This window comes from Helianthus annuus, chromosome 16 (assembly GCF_002127325.2).
Source record: "Helianthus annuus cultivar XRQ/B chromosome 16, HanXRQr2.0-SUNRISE, whole genome shotgun sequence".
Lineage (NCBI taxonomy): Eukaryota > Viridiplantae > Streptophyta > Magnoliopsida > Asterales > Asteraceae > Helianthus > Helianthus annuus.
Window position 1 is genome coordinate 51,114,800 of NC_035448.2, and position 25,055 is coordinate 51,139,854.

General features: G+C 36.8%; 1 protein-coding gene and 1 pseudogene across 2 annotated transcripts; both read right to left on the reverse strand.

Moving 5' to 3' along the window:
* Positions 1-582: 582 nt before the first annotated feature.
* On the reverse strand, positions 583-22,951 carry LOC110918794 (annotated as a pseudogene).
* On the reverse strand, positions 9,092-15,165 carry LOC110918793. 2 transcript variants are annotated; one of them, XM_035985921.1, is made up of 10 exons: positions 14,532-15,165; positions 14,344-14,415; positions 12,619-13,556; positions 11,816-12,484; positions 11,147-11,441; positions 10,956-11,063; positions 10,410-10,871; positions 10,149-10,332; positions 9,653-9,887; positions 9,092-9,582 (listed from the first exon to the last, which is right to left on the reverse strand). In XM_035985921.1, the coding sequence occupies exons 4-7, from the start codon at positions 12,395-12,397 to the stop codon at positions 10,741-10,743; spliced, it is 1,116 nt and encodes a 371-aa protein (XP_035841814.1). In that variant the 5' UTR covers positions 12,398-12,484; positions 12,619-13,556; positions 14,344-14,415; positions 14,532-15,165; the 3' UTR covers positions 9,092-9,582; positions 9,653-9,887; positions 10,149-10,332; positions 10,410-10,740. The 2 variants fall into 2 exon arrangements, with proteins under 2 accessions (XP_035841814.1, XP_022018769.1); XM_022163077.2 differs by lacking the exons at positions 14,344-14,415; positions 14,532-15,165 and having other exon boundaries at positions 12,569-13,558.
* Positions 22,952-25,055: the final 2,104 nt, after the last annotated feature.

Sequence of the window (25,055 nt, forward strand, 5' to 3'; positions counted from 1 at the left end):
TTATTGTAATGCCTTTATGCTCTGAAAGCAAAGGTTGCAGCGAGTCAGCGACTATGGGGGTCTTGAGGAATAATGGCATCTGAAGGTTGTAGCAATATTTGTTATGTGGTTTTGGGTGGTATCAGATTTTGATCAGTGGTAATAAGTATACTATAGTCAAATCACCTCAAATGCCCCAGTTGTAAAAGATTAAGGGGCTGTTTGGCAACATCTGAATGGTTAAGTGTTAAACCAGTAAGATGTCTGAAACATTAAGAGCCAGTATACTGCTTAACCGTTCAAAGACAAATGCCTGACCAATTCAGATTAAAGGTCTTAACCATTCAGACTCAGTATAGTGCTTAACCATTAAGAGGCAAATGTCTGAACCATTCAGACATTTGCTTGCGAAACAAACAGTCTGAACCATTAAGTGCTGAAACAGTAAGAAGTAAGAGGTCTGAACCATTAAGAACCTCATTAAGAGGTAAACAAGCAGCTCCTCAGATGTAAGTAACACCATAAGATATACAAAAATCCCAACTTTTTACATCTTTCTAACACGATGATACCCATCATTTTTGTAACTACATTGTGATTATATGGTAAACTTTTTTCTTTCAGGACGTATACAAGTGTACATTGCTATTTTATGTAACACAACAAATTAAAAAACCCTTCTACCACCTCTAATCTTTACAACTCATATTCACAAATTATGAACCCAGTCAAGTGCCACCGAGTTGACTCAACCCTGGATCAGAATATTCCGTCTATGTCTCAAACCAACATCAGTATCTGGGTCCAACACATTTGCCGTCTCAACCTCACGTTGTGTATTATCTTCCCCGAAGTTATGAAGCCGTCGACCAATCAAATACCGGTCATCTCTAATTGAGTTGTGGAGGTTGGTGAACCACACATGGAACCGTTTGGCACAAAAACACAAGAAGCTCAGACCAAGGCACCCGAGCCATGCAAATCTGTAAACAGCCTAGTTAACCACTAACGGGTACCCAAATACAGGAAACACCCCACGGGCTAGCACATAGGGGACACATAGAGCCGTAAGAAGTTTAATGATTTTAATGGGGATCACGATCTCTCGTAGGACCCAAAAGGCTTGTAGCCTTGAGAAACCGTCTTCCCTTACTCTCTCGAACTTTACTGGCCAGCTGTCATCCTTAAGAGGTATCACATGATCCAGCATCGCCTGTTTTAAGTATACCAAACAAATAACTAGATTTAGGTTATGTTTTATCTCTAAGGGTGGAGTTCTAGAGTGAACACTAGTGTATTTGCGAACTGAGTGAACAAATCCTGGCCATTGATCTACACACGTGTATGGCCAGGATTTCATCATCAAATCATAAAATACATTAGTGTATTTCAACATCAAATCCTGGCCATTGATCTACACACGTGTATGGCCAAAATTAGTTCACTCAGTTCGCAAGCTATACTAGTGTTCACTCTTGAACCTAATCCTTATCTCTAATGTGTCAAATAGGAAAATACAAGTATCAACGACTTTTGCTGAGCTTGCACAAAAGTCCCTATAAACCGGGTTTTTTTTCATAAACACCTCCTATTGACCTTCCTTTAAAAACTTTATAATCTGAACTTGTAAAGATGATTACAAATGCATTTTATTTGCAATAATAACCTGAGGTTTTTAACAAGCGATTAGGGAGGCAGGTTCCATGCATTTGAAATACACTTAAAAAAAACATCATCCCGTTTTGACCGTTTCTTCTTAGTTAAATCTTTTACATTTAAACCAATTAATCCATCAGAGAAAAAACATAACCCTGTCATAAGTGAGTTGAGATTTGACATTATAGAATTACTATTAGTTACAGCTGCAAACGAACCGAACGTTCAGCAAACTGTTCGTGAACCGTTCGATGGGAAGTTCGTTTGTGTTCGTTCGTTTAATAAATGCATAAACACGAACAAGAAACTTCATTCATTTAGTTAAATGAACGAACATGAACAGAGGCTGCATCCGTATGTTTGTCCATGAACGTTCGGTAACATGTTCGTTTATGTTCGATAGTTCATTAGTGTTTTTAGTTTATATATTTTATTTAAATACTTAAAAATTCCGACAAATAAAATATTTAATAAGTATCAATATATCAAATATTATGTTCATGAATGCTTGTTTGTGTTCGTTTGTTTCGTTGTGTCCGTTTGCTTAACAAACGAACATGAACATAAAATCTCGTTCGGTAAGTGTTCATGAACAGTTCATGAACACATATTTCCTTGACAATTGACAAACAAACACGAACAAGGTCTTGTTCATGTTCGTTCGGTTCAATTGCAGCCCTGCTATTAATGATTAGAGCAAAGAAAATACGCAAACGTACTAGTCGAGTCCAAATCTTGAAGACAACAAGCCCAAGAGCCCAATCCTGGTACAACAGAAACACCGGGCTTTCATCCACAGCAACCCTCATTGGTACAATAACCAAAAGTTCAAATAGCAGACCAATCAACACCGGGATAACAAAAATCTGTAAAACAAACGTGGCAAACAATTTTTTAATCTTTCTTAGAAAAATATAACAGTACAGAGCTCTTGACAACGATAGAACACCATATCCATATTTGAACTAGTAAAACTGTAGCTCTCCTTGTTCTAATTTGATCGATGCAATACCTTATGCCCGCCAGTGCGGTCCAGATGACATAACTTCCAATAACAAACGCATATATGTCTGAAATTAATGGAAACAGATGTAAAATCAGTTTTTACTTCTAAAAGTAAAACTGCAAATATTCCGAAGCACCAAAAAGGTGTAAAATTTGGCATAAACCATCTCCAAATAAGAGCTGTACTTTGTCTGGTGTAATACTATTCATGTGATTGAACAACACTAGAAAACTATAAAGATAGGAAGAAATTGGAAGATAGGGTGATCTATTAACTGCTATGCAATTAATATCGGTGATATATCACCGATATATCGGTTATCGGTCCCCGTGTAAAATATATGTGTCAAATATCGGTCAGAATATCGGTACCGATATTATCGGCGATATTGACCGAAATATCACCAATTTTCCCGATATCAGTACCTTTCTTCTTAGTTCTACCATTCGTCTTTCTTCTTATTGCTGCTATTAGTGTTTTAAGTCTTAATTGTTAATTGTTGTGTTGTTAAGTCTTAATGAGTTCCTACTTGCTACAATTGTTGGTGTTTTGCAAGTTGCAAAAGCTTAATTTGATAATGGTAGGAGAGTATACTGAATTGTTAGTGTTAAATTGCTATATATATATATAGAGAAAGTATAATGTACAAAACCCCTAATCATACTTCACGTACGCGACCATCCTGACCGTCAGATTTGTGTGATTAAAGCGTGATTACGCAGCGATTAGGATTTTTCATTAAGGGCAAATTAGACATTATTCATTCTTGAACCAGGGTAATTCAGACATTTTCTAACATCAACGAAATTATGCGAGTTCGTTTTCTCCTGCATCCCGGTAATTACGATCCGTATCAGTTTCAAATAATTTCCGTTTTTCAAATTATCAAATTAGCGGTTATTTGTGGGCGATTAGGGTTTCCATCTCTTATTGTTTGTAATGGATCCACAGAGTAGTAATGCTCGAAACATAGATGATATTGAATTTGAAGATGTTGAGGTCAATGCCGGTCATGATGCTGCAGAGCAATATAGGAATCCGACATCAGACAACCACGTTCTGTTAGATGATCAGACCAGTAAGTTGTCAATTAAATGGTTTCAATTTTCCAGAATTCAACCAAATTATGAAGTATATGATGTGTTGTTTTTGCTCGTTCATCATTTTTGATTATTAGTTTTTTTGAAATGTAATATAATCCCGCTTGGTTATAAGATGTGTTGAAGAAGACATGTGTAATTCACTAACCATGCGCTATTTTTATGAAGTATACATTACTGGATGCTTTTTTTCCTTCCTGCGGTATTATTTTTTGATGCGTTATTATTTTTGATGCAATTTTGCGTGATTTGTTCTTTTCCCTGTGTGTATTTGGTTAGAGGTCATGTTTATAATTTTTTTTTGTCATTTTTAAAATGTGTAGATGAAAGATTGTATATTCCGGAGGTAGCTTCATCATGTGTTCCTGTTATCGGAATGGAATTCTCTTCCATAGAGCAAGCATATGTTTTTTATCAGACGTATGCCAAGAAGGCAGGGTTCTCTGCTCGAAAAGGAGGTGAACATCATGTTGATGGTATTATCAAGACTAAATACTTTGTGTGTTCAAAGGAGGGGCATAAACCACAGGAATTTGATGATCCTTATAGGAAGTTGTCTAAGCCATATAAACGTAGGAACAGACCGACTATTCGAACCGGCTGTAAAGCTCAAATTAAGCTTTGTTCAACCGATGGGGTGTTGTATAAGGTCAATTAGTTTGTCCAGTCGCATAATCATTCATTCGTGTGCCCTAAAGATATGCATTTATTACCAGCTTATAGACATCTTTTCGAAACACAAGAAGAGATGATATGGGAGCTTGGTACATTGAATCTTGGGCCAGTGAAAGCCTTCAATATAATGAGAAAAAGATACGGAGGTTTTGAAAATGTTGGCGCAACTAAAGACGATTGCAAGAATTTTAGAGCTAGGATACATAGCTATATTGGAGAGTATGATGCAGATATGGTTATCAATAGGTTGACCGATAAAAAGCAGTTTATGGTTAATTATTCATTCGTTCATTCAGTCAATGAAAACAAACGTTTAACTGGCCTGTTCTGGGCCGATGGTTTGTGCAAACGTAACTATGCTGAGTTTGGAGATGTCATATCGTTTGATGCTACATTTAAAACCAACAAGTTAGTCCTCACTTCTATGTTATTCCTGTTATTTTATTTGTTTGTATAGTCTTCTTGTTTTTTATTCATTTTTTAATCCACATTTTGAAGGTATAAAATGGTTTTTGTACCTTTTATTGGTATTGATAACCACTGTTGGAATGTGACGCTTGGAGCCGGGTTGCTAGCATACGAAAGCATTGAATCATATAAGTGGCTTTTACAATCATTTTTGGAGTCATTTGGTAAGCAGCCGAAGGTGGTCGTCACTGATCAGGATCCCGCGATGAAACAAGCTATCGAAGCAGTGTTCGATAAGAGTAGGCACATATTATGTATATGGCACATAATGAAGAAACTTGCTCATAAGGTTAGGCTCAACTACAACATGCGTGCGTGATTATTCATTACAACCTGCGTGAATAGTTTCATGCGTTATTATTTCCTTCATTCAATTTTTTTGCCCTTGTTCATTAAGTTCCAATTATTCTTTGTTTTAATAGGTGGGACATGAGTTGTGTAACAACGAAGAGTTCAAGAGACGTATGTGTGACATTGTATGGACTGATTCGATTGCGCCAGAAACGTTTGAGATAGAATGGAAGCTGATAATGATTGAATTCGGTCTAACTGAGAATAAATGGATTGATGATATGTTTGGCATGAGATCTTCGTGGATTCTAGCTTTCTATCATTATGAGCCTATGCCTGGGCTTATGCGGACCACCTCCAGATGAGAGAGCGAAAACCATTTTTTCTGTCAAGTGGCGAATTCTCAACTTATGCTTGTTGAGTTCTTTAACCATTTTGATGGTGCAATGGACGTGCAAAGATTTAACCATCGGAAGACTGACCATATATCTAGAAATACAATCCCAGATAACTTTTCTGAATCTACTTTAGAGGATGATGCTATGAAAATTTACACCAGGTCAATTTTTGCTGATCAACAGTCAGAGATACAAGGAACACTGTCCGAGTGCCTTCCTATGGAGACCAAAATTGAGGAACCATTTTTGAAGATAAGTATGAAGGATTGGAAAACACACGACGACGGTTTACTAGAGGTAAGCTAACATGCGTTATTACATAACAACGTACTTTTTTATTTCATTTTTAGTTTTCAATTGTTTTTGTTTAGGTTTGTTTCAAGAAGGGGGAGGATGTAATAGCATCATGTAGTTGTCGCAGGTTTGAACAATATGGATTGTTGTGCAAACATATATATTTGGTGTTCAAGATGTTCAAAGTGAAAGAAATTTCCAACAAGTACGTTATGAGAAGATGGACCAAAGACGTGGTACCGAATGATCTAAATAATACATTTGATTTAAGTGTTGATGATAATGATGCGCATAAAAAGGCCAAAGAGGTTGCGTATGAGATTATGCAGACCGGAGAGTATCTTATTGGTAACTTGATGAAAGATTTTGATCATCTTCTTATAGTCAGGGATCGGATGAGGGAGATGAAAGAAATGGTTGATGAACTTCACATAACCAAGCCCATCGACCCTAAGTTTGATAGATATTCAAGGTTAATCGGTTACGAGAAACCGAACACTGATGCTCCTCCTACAGTTTCTGTGCCAACTGGTATTAGAAACAAAGGACGCGGTTCACATAAGCGGATTAAATCAAAAAAAAAAAAGAAAATTAAAAGTCTAAAAGGCAAGAGAAGTCGGACTTGCAGTGTTTGCAATATCAAAGGTCATGATATTCGAACTTGCAAGGTTTTAAAGGGTAAAGCTAGTGTTGCCGATAAGAATGCCAATAAAAAGGGGAGGAAAAGAAGAGTAATTCAGTTAGAAAACGATCCTGGTTTAGTTGACGAAGAGGACGAGGAGGTAGAAACTGGTGAGGAAGAGGAGGAGTATGAGGAGGTTGACGAAGCAGATGATAGTGATAGTGATTCTGAATGGCAAGACGAGTAATTTTTTAACCATAGTTGCATTCATTTAAACATTCCGTTTTTCATGACTTTATTAAGACACAACTTTATGTAATCTGTTACATTCAGCACATTTTTACCATCCTATGCGTGATTAAATATGTCATTTGATTCTTTTTTACCCCTTTTCGATATCCTATGCATGATTAATCATATCTGTTACATTCACAACTTTATGTAATCTGTTACATTCAGAACATTTTACCATCCTATGCGTGACTATCTGAAATGGAGATCTCAAATTGGCCCTCTATAGCATTTTTGCATAACCTGTTCACAGCGACTTCCACCCAAAATATACCCAAACACAGATTTTCATCATCATAACTTGCGTCATAAAAAAAGACACATACATGATAATTATTAGCATGCATTTTTCATATTAATAATGCTAAAATAACATTCATAAATATACCTACATTCATACCATGATTTCCCTAAATATACCCACATGTGAGTTTAATACACCGAAAACCACCATAGTTCAAAATACCAACAACATTAGGACATCCCAAAATATCAACAAAAAAGTGGATTAATCAGCCATACCACTTAGTTTGGTGTCACTATCTTCCCAAGCTCTTTCTCAGTCGTCTCCATCTTCTCTTTAATCGTATCAACTGCATCTTTCAGACATGAGTAAACCAAGTTATTTGCAGATGACTGATCCTTCATCATCTCTATGACATTGTCCCTTAAAGAAGATTTTGGTTCTTCTAGGAGTTTCCCCCCAGACTTCCTGGGTCTTCTTTTGCTGTTCTAAGAGTCTCCCCTGCACATCCAGAATACAGTTAGAAGAGGTAACATTAGAAGCAAGCTCTGTCAACCTGCGGGTTGACAGGAGCTCCTTGATTGCTTCACTTGAGGGGTCAGTAGACATTGTGGTTTTCTTTGAAGATAGGTTTTTTTTTTCTGCATAAATCTAATAGGGGGAATGATATATGTATATAGACTGTGAATTAATATGGTAGTTGAGAGAGATTTTGTAATTAAAATTAGATATCTTACATAATGACTAGTCATATCGATTTAAGGGTCTATGTGTAGGTTTCATAAGAGAAATAATTATATTTTATATCAACTTGTATCCTGTATATTGTATAATATTTTTAACAAATATCAATAGCCTACATAATTCAGGAGCTTACATAATGCTCAGTGATTAAACACATGCGTGATTATTTCAGCTTTAAGTTGATACATACGTCATTTTTAATAATGCTTATCCATGCGTGATAAGATGTTATATGTGTCATTTTAATACACGCGTGATTTGGTATACCAGCGTGATAATATGTAAATGCGTGATAATTTGTACTGGGCCAAGAAAACTCCAAAAAAACCATGGTTGCAAAAATCGCGACTAGCCGGCGATTAATCGCCGACTAGTCGCTAGTCGCCCATCAACTGAGTAATTTTCAGCTAATCAGTAAAAAAATCGCTAGTCGGCCGAGTCGGCCCTAAATCGCCCTAGTCGGCCCTAATCGCGACTAGTCGGTCCGGAAAAATCGGAAAAAATCGGGAAAAAACAAAAAAAAAATCGGAAAAAATCAGAAAAAATCGGAAAAAACACATATTCCGGCCAAAACCTCCCAAATTCCGATTAAAACTTGTCCACTTAAAAAAATTACGTATAAAAATATATGTATATATGTATAAAAACTTGAAATTATACATAAAAAGTCCGATCCGATTAATCCCGAGTAATCCCGAGTAGTCGCTAGTCCCTACCTCACCGACCCGCTAGCGACTAGTGAGTTCTCCAACCTTGAAAAAAACAGCTAGGATGATTCCTGAACCATACAGTTGTCATGGTTAATAATTTTAGTTGTCCTCTTGTTTGTTATTTCCTTTATATATCACTGGAAAACCATTCAAATATTATATTTAAAGATGGCAGATTCTTGTAATTCATCGTGTGGTTCTTCTTCACCATCCGGTATGCGTGCTTATCTTAAACACAGGATCGAGGATCAAATAGCTGTGGACAAGTCATGTAAAGACTTGTTGGAAACTAACATTTCTAGGGTGAGAGAGAACATGAAAAGGCGAGAAGAGATATTCAATTTGTTGTCCGGTATGACAGATTCAAGCATCAAAGAGCTGGCTATGATGTTTATGTTTGATCTTGGCAAGCGGGATGAGAAACAGTTAAAGGAGCTTGCGGATGCAATAACCGTCTTAGGATGCTCTATGGACACGAAGATCAAGTTTTTGAAGTCCTATTTCTGATGGTTATTATGTATCATCAATAATCTGGGTAAGTGAAATCATGCGTTTTTTATGTTTTATCTAAGTGTTTTATTTTTGTATGGAAATTGTGTGTTGAATAAGAAAATTTAAGAATTAAAAATAAAATTAAAAAACCAACATGTCTAAGATTTTTGCAACAAAGTAGTTTTACGACTTAGCATTTTGTTTCCCCTTTTTTAAGGCTGAAGAACGATCCAATCGGTCCTTAATTTTGTTATCTAGATCGCGCAAAATATCCACGGTGCTTGCTTTCTTCGTAAATTCCTTTGCTTTGTCGAATACTTCTTTCCTTATAAGATTGTAGTCGGACAATACAATCTTACTAAGATATCGGTACCGCAAGATTCAAAGTTGAGAATCTTGAATCTTCATTTTATCTTCGTTCTCAAACCCCGGATTCCATGGAGATTTTCCTTTGTATGTCTCCATATGTCTCATAGTGAAGACACCACAGTCGCAACCGTTTTGAAGAGTTCTCCAATCCATTTCCTTTCGAATTATGCTTGTTGTTTCCAAGTTTGTTATCCACTCTTTTTGTCGAATCTTGCCTTTTAGGTATAGTACTAGAACTCTTCGCTATAATCACAAAAAAATCATATTAGTACCTACCTATTCATTGGAGTAATATAAAGCTACTTAGAATTACCAGCTTTTCGGGGCGCCCACGGTAGCGTTTGCTAAACGGTTCGTCAAACCTAGAGTTATCAATTAACTCGATTTCGCCATTTTTCAAGTGAAAGCATAGGCACCAGAAATGATCAGATAGTAGTACAGATTAGATCCAATGTGTCAACTTTCTTCACCAGTATATTGTCTACGATTGGTGCAAATACTTTCAATCGATCATTGTCTGTGTATTTTGGCCCAAACATTTCGTCTTGCTGCAAAAATTATGGTGACTTTTTTCGTTAAACTACATCGGTCCATTAGTCTTAAAAAAGCGTGATTATCATAACAAGCGTGATTTAATTTATAGTATGTGCATCAGCTTTTAAACAAGCGTGACTATCATATAGTATGATTGATTAAAAACCTTAGGATGTGTGATTATATTTCAATATGTGTGGGTAACATTTAAAAGTTCAAACATGCGTGATTAATAGCATAATTTATACATGCGTGATTATTGTGGATTAACTTACAAATATTGTACTTGGCAAGAACAGCCTGTAGGGTGATGATTTTTTGTCCCTTTTTTTCTCTTCAAAGTTTAACACATCCACAAACGCGTCCACTCCACTTGAAGCTATGTATTGCGATGGGTGAAAGCTTTCAAAAATGATTTTTAGTGTTTCGACTCCACTTTCAGATTTGAATATCAATGTCCTGTTGTTTAAAACCATAAAACGACAGTTTAAAAAACAGACGAAAATTTTGAAAATTTTAGAGACAAAACATCTTACCCAATATCTTCTACCGGAGCTAAGAGATAACAGATGATCGTTTGGTCACGATCCAGAAGTGGCTCGTATAAGTTGGTTATCCTGTTGCAGTAAGGTGATTTGTATGCGTCACCTAATTCTGCCATTCGTTTTTCGTTCTTTTCCCTCAACATTTTGAGACACGTTCTCACTAGTTGTGTATTTCTCTCGTCATCTGTTAGTTGTTTATGTATCTCGTCACCCGTTTTCTTTGTATTTGCAGACACCGTAGTGTTGCGGTCACTTTCATTTGGTGTTTGTAGAATTGGAGCCAATTTTAAAAGAGTCTTTACCGACTGCATTTCTGCATCCGTCACTTCATCAGTTTCTTCAGCGGAGCGGATGTGGTCGGAGGCATTTCTTTACCACTTTGTGCTTTTTGCTGGCTGCACTCTGCTAAATTTACAGCTTGGTCCATTTGGTGTACCACATCTGCTTGTGTCACTGTTTGTATGTTCGAGTAGGTTAATTTTTTGTAAACACAAGTTAGAATACGATTAATAATTTAGCAATGATCATATTTGTTACCTTCTGTCGTCTGCTTGTATACACCTGGTTCGATGGTTTGTAATGCAGCCAGACATGAGTCTGAAATACCCCCATCGTCATATGTCATATTATCAACATCATGACATCCTATAAAATCCCAAACGTTTTCTTTATTATTAAACATAAATTCCCGAAAATCTTAAGAAATAATACAAATTCTTATTTTTTACTTTTTGTTTTTCCTGTGTTTTCATCTTCCACGGTTGCATCTCCATCCCCTCCTAACTCTTCAATTGTATCGCCACCCTCTCCAACTTTGTTTTGAATCGCCTCATCACCTCCAGAGCTTACTTGATCAGTTCTCGTCGCCACCGTATTTTTAACCGCATCATCCCATCTTTTACACATTCTCATTATTTCTGGATTCCAGAAACACTTTTCCTTTACGTCCTTAACGAGATTATTCATTTCCGTAACGAGCGAAATGTATTTATTTATATTCTTGTCCATTGTTTTCAACAACAGCTGCATAATTGGAGTTTTATCAATATCATGCGTGATTATGTCCATCATAAGCGTAATTTTCCTTTTTAGCAATAGCATGCGTAATTATCTAGGTAACTAGCGTAATTTTTTTTTTTGTTTTTGTCCATTTATGTTAATGTTTCTGCTAATAAATTGGTAAAAAAACGCCAATGTTTCTCCTAATAAACTAGCCCCACAGGTTAATCTAGTGTGGTAACAGGCCAATGTTTCTCCTAATTAACTAGCGTCATTTTCCTAGATTTACATGCGTTATTTTTCTAACATCATAAACAAGTATTATTCTGTATTAAGAGGTTCTTAAAGATCTTAAAGCATGTGTTATTCATAATATCATAAACAAAAATCCAGTTTACCTTCTTATTTTTGTTTGAGGCTTCCCACGCAGCGTGATCATAGATCACCCCGGTTAGTTGAAGCGGAGTGTTGCAGTAGTCAAGCTCTTTTTGCGTTTGTGTCCCTATGCCCATTTCTTCTAGGTTCAAATCTGAAATATGTTCACTAGGATTCCAGCCCTCAAACCAATCGGTAGTTGATGGTATGTAACCTTCGTCAATCGAATCTTCACCAGCCAGGTTTCTTCTTGTGTAGATCTGTGTGGTATCCACTGGTGGTATTGTGTAGTCATCCGTATTTGTCCTAGGCTGAGCTGAAGTATCGAATGCGGTGAGGTTTTCTTGTACTGCAGCTGCCTCGTGTAATGGGATGTTGTCAGCGAACAGGTCCGTGAATACCGTTGAAGTTTGTTGATTGATGATTTTGAATGGCGTTGTTGGAGTCTCTTCATTTTGATGATCATCCTTATTGATGTCCGAGGCAGTCACATGTTGTTGATCTTGGCGATTGTCATGCGTTTCTTCATCTTTGTCAACTTCATCACAATCTTCAACATTCAGCGGCCCATTGTTGTATAAATATTCTTCCACGTCGTCGATCATACCCGATGTTATATACTTTATGACGGGCAGTTTGACAACTTCATCAAAAATTTTGTGCCTGGAGTTGAAATAATGGCTGTATAGAAGCTGCATATAGTTGTTTGGAAAAAAACAAATTACTACTACCAATATTGTATTAGCATAAATTTTAAAGATATCTACAAAACATACCGTTAGAAATGCAACTGGTTCATTGTATTGTGAGTCCAGTTTTTTCCAACCTTGTCTAGTTCGTTTGAGAGATTCTAAAACAAAGGAGCACCAATCCAGCTTTGAAATGTCTTCCTCTTTGTCAATGGCAAGTAGAAAACTTTGTTTAACCGTTGTTGACTTTGTTATCTCTACAAACAAAGTGTTCCAGTAGGCTAGAAAATTTAACTTGAACAATCTGCCGCCATTTGTTTGTTTTTTCATTGTTTTTGCAACTAATGTATGAGTGATTTTGTTTGGTGTCCGGCCACTGGTTTTTGAACTCATCAATTGTTGTTTCGGCCCCTTGAGTAGCAGTATTTTTTGCGACTATCGCTCCTTTCCGAGGCTTATTTTTTTCCCGTACTATAACATGCCCTTTTGGAATACCAAACACATCATGTACTAAATCTCGGGTGATTTCTATCTTATGATTTCCTATGCTTAGTGTGCTGTATTGCTCGTCATAGTTTCGTACGAGCCAATAACCTAGACGTGTGCTTATATGATTAACTTTTATATCAAGCACATCACCAAATCCTATGCTTTTCACATCTGCTACCTGTGCTTCTGTAAATTGTTTTACTGTATCTAAGAAACCCGAAGGACTACACCGTAGGCTTATTACATCATGATGGTATTCATAGTACGGTCTTGGTTCCGTCCTAATTGGTTCCGCTTCGGTAATCGTCTGTTTCCCCTTTCTAGGTTCCATCTGCTTGTCTTCTTTCGATGGTTTCTTTTTTACTGGCTCAAAGTCATCATCATTTTGGTCAGTTGAAGTCTTTGGCCTCTTTTTTGTCTTTTCGGCCCTTTTGCCTATCAAGTCTTTAATCGGTACTTCAAAATCATCATCATCATCTTGGAGATGTAATTTTTTTTTGCTTTTTCTTTACGTTTAAATTGCGTGGTTGGTTTGTTATCATCGGCTGAATGGGGGGCTCAAAGTCATCATCATCATCAGCCGCCACTACATTCATATTTCAAAACAAATTAAATCAAGCAAGTTAGCTTTTTTCATATAATAACAGGCGTTATTATTTTATTGGTTGTGCTTAACAACTTGCGTTATTATTTTCATTGGCTATGCTCAACAAATATTATACAATAGGCGTTATTATTTTTGCCAACAATTTTTTTTTTTTCATAACAGAAGTTGTTTAGTGGACAAAAAACAAGCCACAGGATGTCCATCCTTGCATCAGTTTCAATGATTTTCCCACCAAAACTAACTAATTCTAATCTTAAGACCCTTTTGGACATGTTAATACCTGTATTACAGAATGCATACTAACATATTTTCACTTGGACATGTTAATACATGTATTACAGAATGCATACTAACATATTTCCCCACCAAAACTAACTAAACTAATCTTAATCACCATGCGTAAATATGTTCATTTGATGCGTTATTATTTTCATCCTGCTAAATCAAAAATTTTGCTTTTAAAAACGGATGAAAACAAAGGGCAAGTTAGATAAGAAGCCTTAATATCAAAATTTAACCCAATAAAACATTCGACACTTTTTTAAACAAAATGGCAAGTTACCCCAAAATCCCCAATTTCACAATTTTAACCTAATAATTCAGTGGATGGTGGATGAACAACCTAATACCGCTAGTTCATATCTAACAATCGTCTAATATCAACGATGCTAATACCGCTAGTTCATATCAATGAATCAACATCAAATTACGCTAGTTCATATCAAATAACGCTAGTTTATCAGACCGGATTTCTTTTAGAAGATACCTGGATTTATGCCGCTAGTGTGTATCGTGTGCACCGGATCGTTTCGTTTCTTGCTCCTTCTCGCACCTTTAGCTTCAATTTTTGTGTCACCATACAATCAAACCACCGATTAGTATGACAATTCAACTAAAACCTTGTGCGTGATTGAAGAAGGAATTAAACGGATGAGAAGATGATTTAATCGATACCTCTTAATGCCGTATTCGTCATCTTCACTTCAAATCGATGCTCGTTTGTTGTTCACTGTCGTCGTCGTTCTCCCGTAATCGCCTTCAACCTCACCGTCAATTTTGGGGTTTAATTACGGTTTTTGATTTGAGTGAGAGATTTAGCCGGGTATATAGGCATAGTAAATTTACGATTTTAACCTTTTGTTACAGTAATTACGCTTTAGACCCGCTTCTTATCATCTAATTAATCACGCTTTTAATCCCCTGATCTGACCTGACGGTCATTATTGTCGCGTACATTATGTACGATTAGTCATTATGTATGTTAACTGTCTCTCTCTCTCTCTCTATATATATATATATATAGAGAGAGAGAGAGATAAAGGTTAACATACTTCACGTAGGAGACAATGGTAACCGTTGGATCAGGGGTATAATCACGCATGGAACATATAATCACGCATGGGACCACATAATCACGCATGGGACCACCTAATCACGCATGGGATCCAAAATCACGCACGTTATTTTGGTCAAAAAAATAATTACGCATGTTATATATTTCACGAAGTACGTTAATGTACGTTAAGGCGTGAAGTACATTATACTTTCTCTCTCTATATATATATACATATACATATATATATTGCATGATCCCACTGATATCCCACCACGATAACCGATATCTCAAATATCAGTCCTTGACCGATATCCGATTTTTTACCGCATTATCTGCTTAGATTAACAGAATTTTGGGACGTTACCCAACCTGCCCAACCCATACTATAAATATGGTGGTGGGTTAGTTTGGACCCATTACCATTGCATTTGATACCATGTGCGGTAGGGAGAAGGGGAACTGCATTGAACAACACGCGTCCAAGAGATACAGGCAACACAATTATAGCAGAATTGAAGATCAGCAATGTCATCCAAGCCACCAACAAAAGCAGCACAATACACAGAACAAACATGTACCTCCTAGAAAATAAAACAAAATATCATTAAGTAAGCTTACCATGTACATAAGTGATCTAAAATATATACATATATAATATTTAAAATGTACCCTTAAGGGGTGTAAACGAGCCGGGCCGAGCCCGAGCTCGGCTCGTCATGTTTTTATGAAGCTCGAGCTCGGCTAGGTTCGAGCCTACTACTTTGAGCTCGAGCTCGGCTCGCCGGTAAAACCCAAAGCTCAAGCTGGGCTCAACTCGGCTCGAGCTATTTTGGGAACAACCTCAAACGAGCTAAAAGCTTGGCTCGATCTCGCTTCAATATCGCTTGAATGAGCCAAAGCTCGGCTCGAGCTCGGCTTGCCAATATTATCATATATATAAAAAATAAAATGGTGGTTGCGCTCGTTTAGGCTCACGAGCCTAAACGAGCTTTGTATTTCAGGCTCAAGCTCGGGCTCGATAAAGAAACGAGCTCTATTTCAGACTCGGGCTCGTTAAAGGTTGGCTCGTTCAAGCTTTTAACCGAGCCGATAACGAGTAGCACTCGGGCCTTACCCTTCACTGAAATCATCTTTGGACAAGATGACATCCCGTCATGTGAGTTATAAATAATTGGCATTTCATTGTGCAACTAAATTCACCAACTTAACGAAAGTCTTTATTCTGTAAAAATGTGATGCTAGTTTTATTGAAAGAGTAAAGAGTAAATGCCATTTTCGTCCCTGAGGTTTGACCAGTTTTGCGACTTTAGTCCAAAGGTTTGTTTTTCCGCATCTGGATCCAACTTGCCAGATGCGGATGAAACAAACCTGTGGACAGAAGTCGCAAAACTGACCAAACCTCAGGGACAAAAATGGCATTTTACTCTATCATGAACTATCACAAAGATTCCATATGATAAACTTGCAACAGTCACACTGGAACTTACTCTGAATCAGATTGCTCATCGTCATTATCTTCTTCTGCAAGACTAGCTTGGTTCAATTCGCCAGGGGGTAAATACCCAGCTACAGCTCGATGTTGACCCCCGAGTTGACCACCTAATTGAGAATGTATCCTGTCCAGCCTTGCTGGATCATTCTCGTTTTCTTGTCCAGCGATGTCTTCGGGTCTGGGCAATAAGTAATCTGTTAAACCGAGGGCCCACCCGACTGCAGTAAACCAATAGTGCAGAAGTGCTTTGATTGTAGCACGCAGCTTAAAATGCTCAAGGGCAAACGGAATGCAAATTTGAAAGAGAAGCATGTCAGCAGGAATCTCCGTGAACGGGTCAGATACTCTGCAATACAAAGTATATTAGATTATATTAGCATTACCATTAATAAATACTAGTTGGTTGTATCAATAATCTTATAGCTTAATACATTTTTACCAAATTTACCCTTATCATAGCTATTATCAACTCAAAAGCTCTGTAACTAAGCAGTTAATACGGTAAAAAAACAGATATCAGTCAAGGACCGATATCGGTAATCGCGGTGGGATCTATGCAGTTAATGCGGTAAAATATCGGATATTGGTCAAGGACCGATATTTGAGATATAGGTTATCTCGGTGAGATATCGGTGGGATATCGGTAATTTTAATATAGTGCAGAATTTATGTATCTAGCAATTTAACACCAATAATTCAGTGATATATAGGTTATATCGGTCAAATAGATATATCGGTTAAATATCGGTCATATATCGGTCAATATCGCCGATAATATCGGTACCGATATTTGACACCGATATTTTACTAGGGGACCGATATTACTGATATATCACCGATATTAACTGCATAGGGTGGGATATCGGTATTCTTTAATATCATGCTGAATTTTTATATATAGCAATTTAACACTAACAATTCAGTATACTCTCCTACCATTAACAAATTAACCTTTTGCAACATGCAAAACACTAACAATCGTAGCAAGTAGGAACTCATTAAGAGTTAACGCTAACATTTAACACTAATAATTAACAATTAAGACTTAAAACACTAATACCAACAATAAGAAGAAAGACGAATGCTACAAACTAAGAAGAAAGATACTAATATCGGGAAAATCGGTGATGTATCGGTCAATATCACCGATAATGGGGGTGTTTGGGATTCCTTCTCAATAAGGACTTATTAACTTATATAAGTCATAAGTGAGAAGTTAGAAATTCTAACTTCTCAAAAATAACTATTCAACACATAAAACCTTCTTAAATTAGTTAATATAAACACTACAAAAACAACTTATTAACTTTTATAAGTCAATAAGTCATAAGTTATATCGTGATATCAACTACATAGCTTTGTAAGCAGACGCAGAGTGCCAGATGAAATAGAATTTGAAAAGTCAAAGAAAGATATCTTACGATATATCAAGAGGGAATATCGAGGGAGCCATTCGCATAGCAAGTTTAACTGGCAAAAATACCAGCATTACAATTAAACTCCCATAAACAGCAACTGACAAGAGCACCCTGCGAGCATGCTTATACACAGGATCATCAATCAAATCCCTAAACGGATTGTAATTTGGATCAGCTGGATCCCGCAAAAAATAAAGAACTCCATTCCGCAAAACCTGCATTTCGCATGCAAAACTTTTAGAAATTCAGAGAGACCGTAACTATAAACTGAAATTTAAAGTAGGGATAGCATATACCCCACGAAGAAGACTAACAAATATGGATATTTGCAACATGTAGGCAATCCCGACAACCCAATGAATCAACGAGCTTGCTAGTGGAGAAACCGAAAAGAAGTCAACTCTTTGACCGATTGACTTCCCAAACATCCTTATAGTACAAACATCTAACCACCATCCACACATTAAAGGGAACACTCCTAGTTCAACGACCAATAGGAAAGCAACCTTTATCATAGTCATTAAATGTCTCATCGCAGCTAAAAACTGCCTAAAAAGAGACGGGGTTGTTTCTGCAATTAACGTAATACCGTAAAATCTCCCCATGGTCAACGGCTCGCCCCTGGCGTACCTAACAAGTGCTATAACTCCTAAATAGAAAATAATCAATGTGAAAATGGAAATATATCCGACCGCAAGAGTTGCAACATCAGTTAGTCGGGAATCTCCTTTAAAAATGTTGACTGAAGCGAGAGCTGTATCGTTTACGTTTGGATTTTTGTCATATGTCGAATTTGTGACTGTGGTAAGTGTGTTTTTTAATGTAATATTGACTAATGAAAGGGCTTGTTCTGTAATTGGTAGAACGGTTGAAAACGTTGGGCTGGTGACAGAAGATAACATATATGATAACTGATGGACGATAAATCGTCCTAAGTGGAACGGTAAGAGTACTACAACACCAAGAAATATCATGTTACTTGCAAGAACCTGCAGGTAAAAATAAAGGTTTAAAAAGACGTAAGCATAGAAAAATGTAACGTTTGTAGCTAGGCTTGTAAATGAACCGAACGTTCATGAACTGTTCGTGAACTTGTTTGGCGGGAAGTTTGGCGGGAAGTTCGTTTAGGTTTATTTATTTAATAAACGAACAAACAGAGCACAATTTTTTGTTCATTTAACTAAACGAACGAACATGTTTGTCCGTTCATATATGTTCGTGAACATCCGTTTATGTTCATTCATTTATGTTCGTTTATTTACATTTGTTTATGTTTGTTCGTTTATGTTTGTTTCAACTTAAATACATAAATAGTTATATTTACATATATATTAAACATAAAAGGAACTTTCTAAGTCCTTATATAAATATAACTAATTGGTTATTAGGCTTTCTAGTAATAAGAATGGGGTTTTCAATGGATTTATCGTAATTAATCACTAATTTATAAAAAAATATTAATTTATGTTCATTTGTGTTTAGTAAATTATGTTCCTTTGTGTTGTTTATTGTTTGTTAAATCATGCAAGTTTAATTATGTTTGTGTATGCTCGTTTAGGTTTTAAACGAACGAACATAAACAAACACGAACATGCCCAATTTCTTAATAGACGAACATGAACAAAAAAAATGTGTTCAATTATATGTTTGTGTTCGTGTTCGGCTGAAGCAGGGGCGGACTTATGGTTTGCCCAAGGTGGGCGGGCGCACCCCCGGGAAAAAAAAAATTTAGTGTTAAGTTCCGTCAAAAATCCCGTCCGCACCCCCTTGAAATTTTTCGTCCGCGCCCCTTGGAATTTTCCGTCCGCACCCCTTAGGTAAAAAGTGTTATCAATTTATATTTTAAATTTTTTAGTAAACTCTTATTTTTTTAAAAAACACTACCTAAATTATATAACTTTTAATACCTAAATAACTAAACTCAAATACCGAATACCTTTAACTAGCTCACTACTAAGTCTTAGCCCAATAAACAAACCCAACAAATCAACAATATTTCATACTAAAATAAAATAAACAAGCCTAAAACCCTTACATATTCTCTCCTGCTCTCTATCATCCCTGCACGCACGCCAGCGATCAGAACATCAGCGACAACAGCAGCTGCATACCACCGTAATCAACCATCATACCACCGCCGATCGAACACGGGTAATTTTCTTTGTTATTTTTGATGATTTTTGGTTGATTTTTGGTGGGGTGGGACGGAACCGGTAGCCACCGGAAGTGATTTTTTGATGGCAGGAGACATGTGCTTGTTGTTAGTGATGATATTTTATTTTGTGGTAGGTTATATATTTATATATTGTTAGTGATGATGATGATATTTTGTCTTTTTTGTGGTGGGTTATATACGATCAGAGACCTGATGTCTGGGTTTTTTTTAATGGTGTATATGATGTTTAGATGATTTTTAGTGTGATTTACATTATGATTTCTAGTGTTTGAATACTTGATACATTATGTAATGGAGCCATGAACTTATAGATCAATTTGTTTGTGATAGCCGATAGGAACCACGAGTAGGGACGTTATGGCGCGGTTTCTCAAGAGGAAAGTTGATACATCTTCCGAATTCGTTGATGTGGATACTCTTCCTTCGGATCCTTATAATCGCAAGCCGATTGAATCATATGACGTGAATCAACAAGATGAGATTAGAAGGGCATATCTACTAAGAGGACCATATCAACCATTTAGTTTGATGTTCTTTTGTTTTACATGACCCGACCCGACCCGACTCGAACCGATCCGATACGAACCAATTTTTTTACTTATATACATTGGGGCCTAAAATTTTTGAAAATGTTCCGCACCCCCATGAAAAAAATCCTGGGTCCGCCACTGGGCTGAAGTTATCATTTACAGGCCTATTTGTAGCAAAATCAACTGCAATAAAATAATATACTCACAGTAAATGCATTTTCCACCAAATGGAACACTGGCCCCTGCATACCAACCAGTTCATCAAATGGAACATCCTCTGCACCATCACCGTCATCCAAACCGTCAAACATCTGTTCCACATGTGCCTCGAGCCGAGCCGCTTGCATCTCCCACCTGGCAGCAACGTTTTCCGCATTCCTTCTAATCAACTGACCGGCCCCACCAATACCGTGGGCCCCGACAACATCTTCACCATTCCTTGCAAATAGAGCACCGTTTTCATCTAATTCATCCTCTCTGTCACCTTCCTGCCCTCCAAGTTCTCTTAAATGTCGAAAATAGTCCCTCAAAGATGTGGCACCGAGAAAAATAAACACGATGCTTGCAGAGAAGACGAACCCGTGAAGACAGTCGGTGAGAATGAGTGTAGTTGAAATATGACTTAAGAAAAGTCTCTTGGCTTCGTTAAAACTCCTGATGAATGAGAGTCGCCATATCCAGAATGTGATAAATCGTATGATTAAAAGCCATACCGACAGCACGAATATCAAACGTATGAAGAACCGGATCACGGTATAGGCTTTCATTGCTATTCCAATAATAAATTCCTGAAAAGGTAGCCTTCTAGGGGCATTTTCGGCATATACAGGGGAGAATGAAAAGGGGTGCTTGCATACCTGCAGTACATGGTGTTATTATGACAAACCAGTGAAGTAAGGCGAATAAATCCCCTACATTATGAAATCATGCTGGAAAGTGGAAACCTCATAACAAAATTCCTAATCCACATGCTATATACTTTTTCACTTCAAGCTAGCCTTTCTGAGTTTCAGAAACAAGATCAGCATACTCACAAGATGTAAACTTCATCAAATCTCCTATATATTTTTATAACTATAATGAAACAAACATACTCAAAACAAATGTATGTGGAATGAGAGAATCGAATCATCAACACTGCATTTCACTTAAGAATCATAACAGAAAGATACCCAAATTAAGAAAAAATATGCATCACAATCACAGGGATTATAACCAGTACTAATAGAGAAGCCTACAAATGTACAAAAATCCCACGTGCGCCAGCAAATCAAAAACCATCTACTGGCCATTGCAGAACACAGGATCTTTGTTTGTTGAAGCACCAAGATAGAGAGAAATATCCATATAAGATTTGTGATATTATACATACAAGATACTCATACCCCTAGTCTTTTCAGTAAATTATTAAGATTCGAAAACAATTAAAAAACACCAACTTGACAATACAATTGTTACTGCAACATTTATAAACAATCAAACTTAGAGATGATACAGCAGTTAGTAGAATACACAGTAACCGATATACATAAAACTGAAAGTAAACTGATGTGTAGTAACTGCTTACATAAACTAAATGTGAACTGGCTAACTGCTCTAATAGAATCAGTACCACTATACATACAAAGAGTGATGGATGGTCTAGGGCTGTTTGCATAAGGGCCAAATCAAATTCACAACAGACTATCCACATAAATAAGCAATTCAATTCAATTCATTTGTTACCACAAGCTTGCCACTCTCCTACTGTAACTTTTTATCTGCTCCAGGTCACAAAACTGTCTCCTAATTATGATGATGGAAATCTGTACAAAATATTCAAATAACCTGTGTAAATTTCTTCTAATTTTGAGAGAACAGTTTCGCATACATATCATGATTAACCTAAAATTTTAATAATTAAGAGGAAGAGAGAAATGAAAGGAACCTCGCAGTGACGAGCGTTGCTGTGATTAAGCCACTGAAGAAGACAGTCTTGGTGAACATACTTAATACTGCCGCTACAAGCACACGGATACCGGAGTGGATTATCGGCGTCTCCTGGATTCCGGCAGATCCGGCAAACGTCCTCTTCTTCTTCTTCTTCATCGTCGTACCTGTTGCTCGATAAGTTATTGTTATCGGTGGAAGTAGATGAGGATTCAGGTAGGTTTCCGACGCCGTCGGGTGGTGCGATCTCCATCGGTTGGGCTACAGTCTGTAAACGTTTATGTGTATTTGCGATATTGGCGGTGGAAGGACTTGAATCAATGATGAGTCACACGGTGGTTAACGGTCGCAGCAGAGACTCAAATTTATACATGCTATTTTCATGACATAGATAGAAGGAAAAATTACAAAAATGATTTTGTACATATCGTCTCTAAGGTGTATGGAATTCGTCTTTGAAAATCCCTTTATTGATGCGTTTAGAGGTGCATGGAATGCATCTGAAATGGCATGAGATGGGTCTGGAAGTGCATGAGATGTGGCTGGACCTACCTGCAACATTTGAAATGTCACGTGTCCTTTTTTTATTGGGTGTTTGAGATATCTACATATGGATGGTTCAGGTGTTTGAGAGGTCGCTTCAAGCAGGGGCGGACCCACGTTAAGCGGAACGGGGTCCCCGGACCCCAATCATTTTTAAAAATGTAGTAGAAGTGGTATATAAAATTTTCTTTGGACCCCATAAAATAATTTAGTTGGACCCCATAACAATGAGAGTGAGTCTGGTGCAGTGGTAAAACCCTTTGTTTACACCCAAAAGATCCCCGGTTCAAAACCTATTAGTTCCATTTTTTTTGTTTTTTTAATTTTTTTTTATAAATTCTGGGTATTTTAATACCCTTTCAATATAATCAGATCACACACGCACAGGAGCGACTCTATGTTTTCTCTCCACACCATAATCAAGAAACCCTCACCTTCTCTGCTTCCGGCCTCCTTCTCCTCCGCCTCCGGCGCCGGCCTCCCTTCGCCTCCCTCCGCCTCTGGCCTCCGGCCTTCTCCTTCGGCTATCCGCCTCCACTGGTAAGTTCAATTTTGTTATATATCTAGTTGTTTATGGTTTGCAAATTTTGCTATGAATCTTTGTATATATCTACAGATTTTTTTTTTTTTTTTACTTCTATAAATTGAATCTAGTGTTTAGGATTTGCTAAGATTTTTTTTTACTTCTATTAAGCCTGTAACTTACAGTCATGTGTTAGAAGTTTTGTAAATTGAATTTTGTTATTTGTATAGTTACTTATCATCTTAAAACTTGAATTATAGGCCAAATTATGCAAAAATCATTGAAAATAAAGTTTCATGTCTCATCCAGACTGACCCAAACGACAAAGACCCGAAAATTTTAACTTTTAACACCGAAAAAATTGGACCCCATTGAAAAAAAATCCTGGGTCCGCCTCTGGCTTCAAGAACGCATAAGGTGGCTTTTTTGAAAGTAATAATGGTCAACGGCCATTTTCGTAATTTTTCCTAGATAGAATCTAATAACTTTTATTTATTATTATAAAACATTAAAAGTAATATCTAAAATGTTACAACAAAATAATAACAACAAGTAATGATGCCTGCGCGCGTTGCGGTGCGGGTACATCGTAAATATTGAATGGATTAGTCCAAGCATTATGTGTCGCATTAACCACACGAAAACGCGTGTTTCAACGTATCCGATTGAACTTAATGTAACCTACATAACCATTGCGATTTGATCCAAGCATTATGTGTTGCATTAACTACATGAAATCAAATTTGAAAAATCAGAAATGTTACATTTCTAACCGAAACATTGGGGGAGAGGGGCGGGTGCACCTCCCATCCCTTAAAAGCTAAGTCCCACTCTAATATAATGATGATGGTTTGAATAGGTGACATGTGGTTTTGTATGGTGGTGGCTCATAATATTGTTCATAGGAGTGGAGACGGTTACTGTTAGTGTTTTATGCCATAGGTTAAAAAATTTTGGGGTGGTCGGTGGCACCGACTTTCTCCTTTAAGATATAGGATAATAGATTTTTAAGAGTCCAGCACATATCTAGTTTCGTTCAAGTCCCGCCACTAAGATTAGCACTTTATCATGCTAAATATCATTCTGACTCGCTACAGATATTGATTTATTTATCTTACTAGGTTATATACCCGTGATCTTCACGGATTATCACCCGGGACTGCTTCCCGGGTAGTTTTATTGTATTACTTATTAAAAATTTATACTTTTTTAAAATATAAAATATTAATAGTATTCACGGGTTCAGAAATTTAAATTTTATGAAACACAATTGTGTATATATTTAAAAAAAAAAGAATAATGCGTGATGACTAAGGTATATTAATTAAACATTAAGAACGTCTTCAAAATTAAAAATAGTTATCAAATATAAGAGAAAGAACAAAGTTGATCATATTCGTTAACATGATCATTAAAAGAATCTTAAATTACTGAACCCAACAGTGGTTTCAAACCACCGTTTTTGCTCAGTAGTGTTATATATGTAGTTTTCGTATAAATTTTTTTGGGTATATACGTTTTCGCCCCCCCC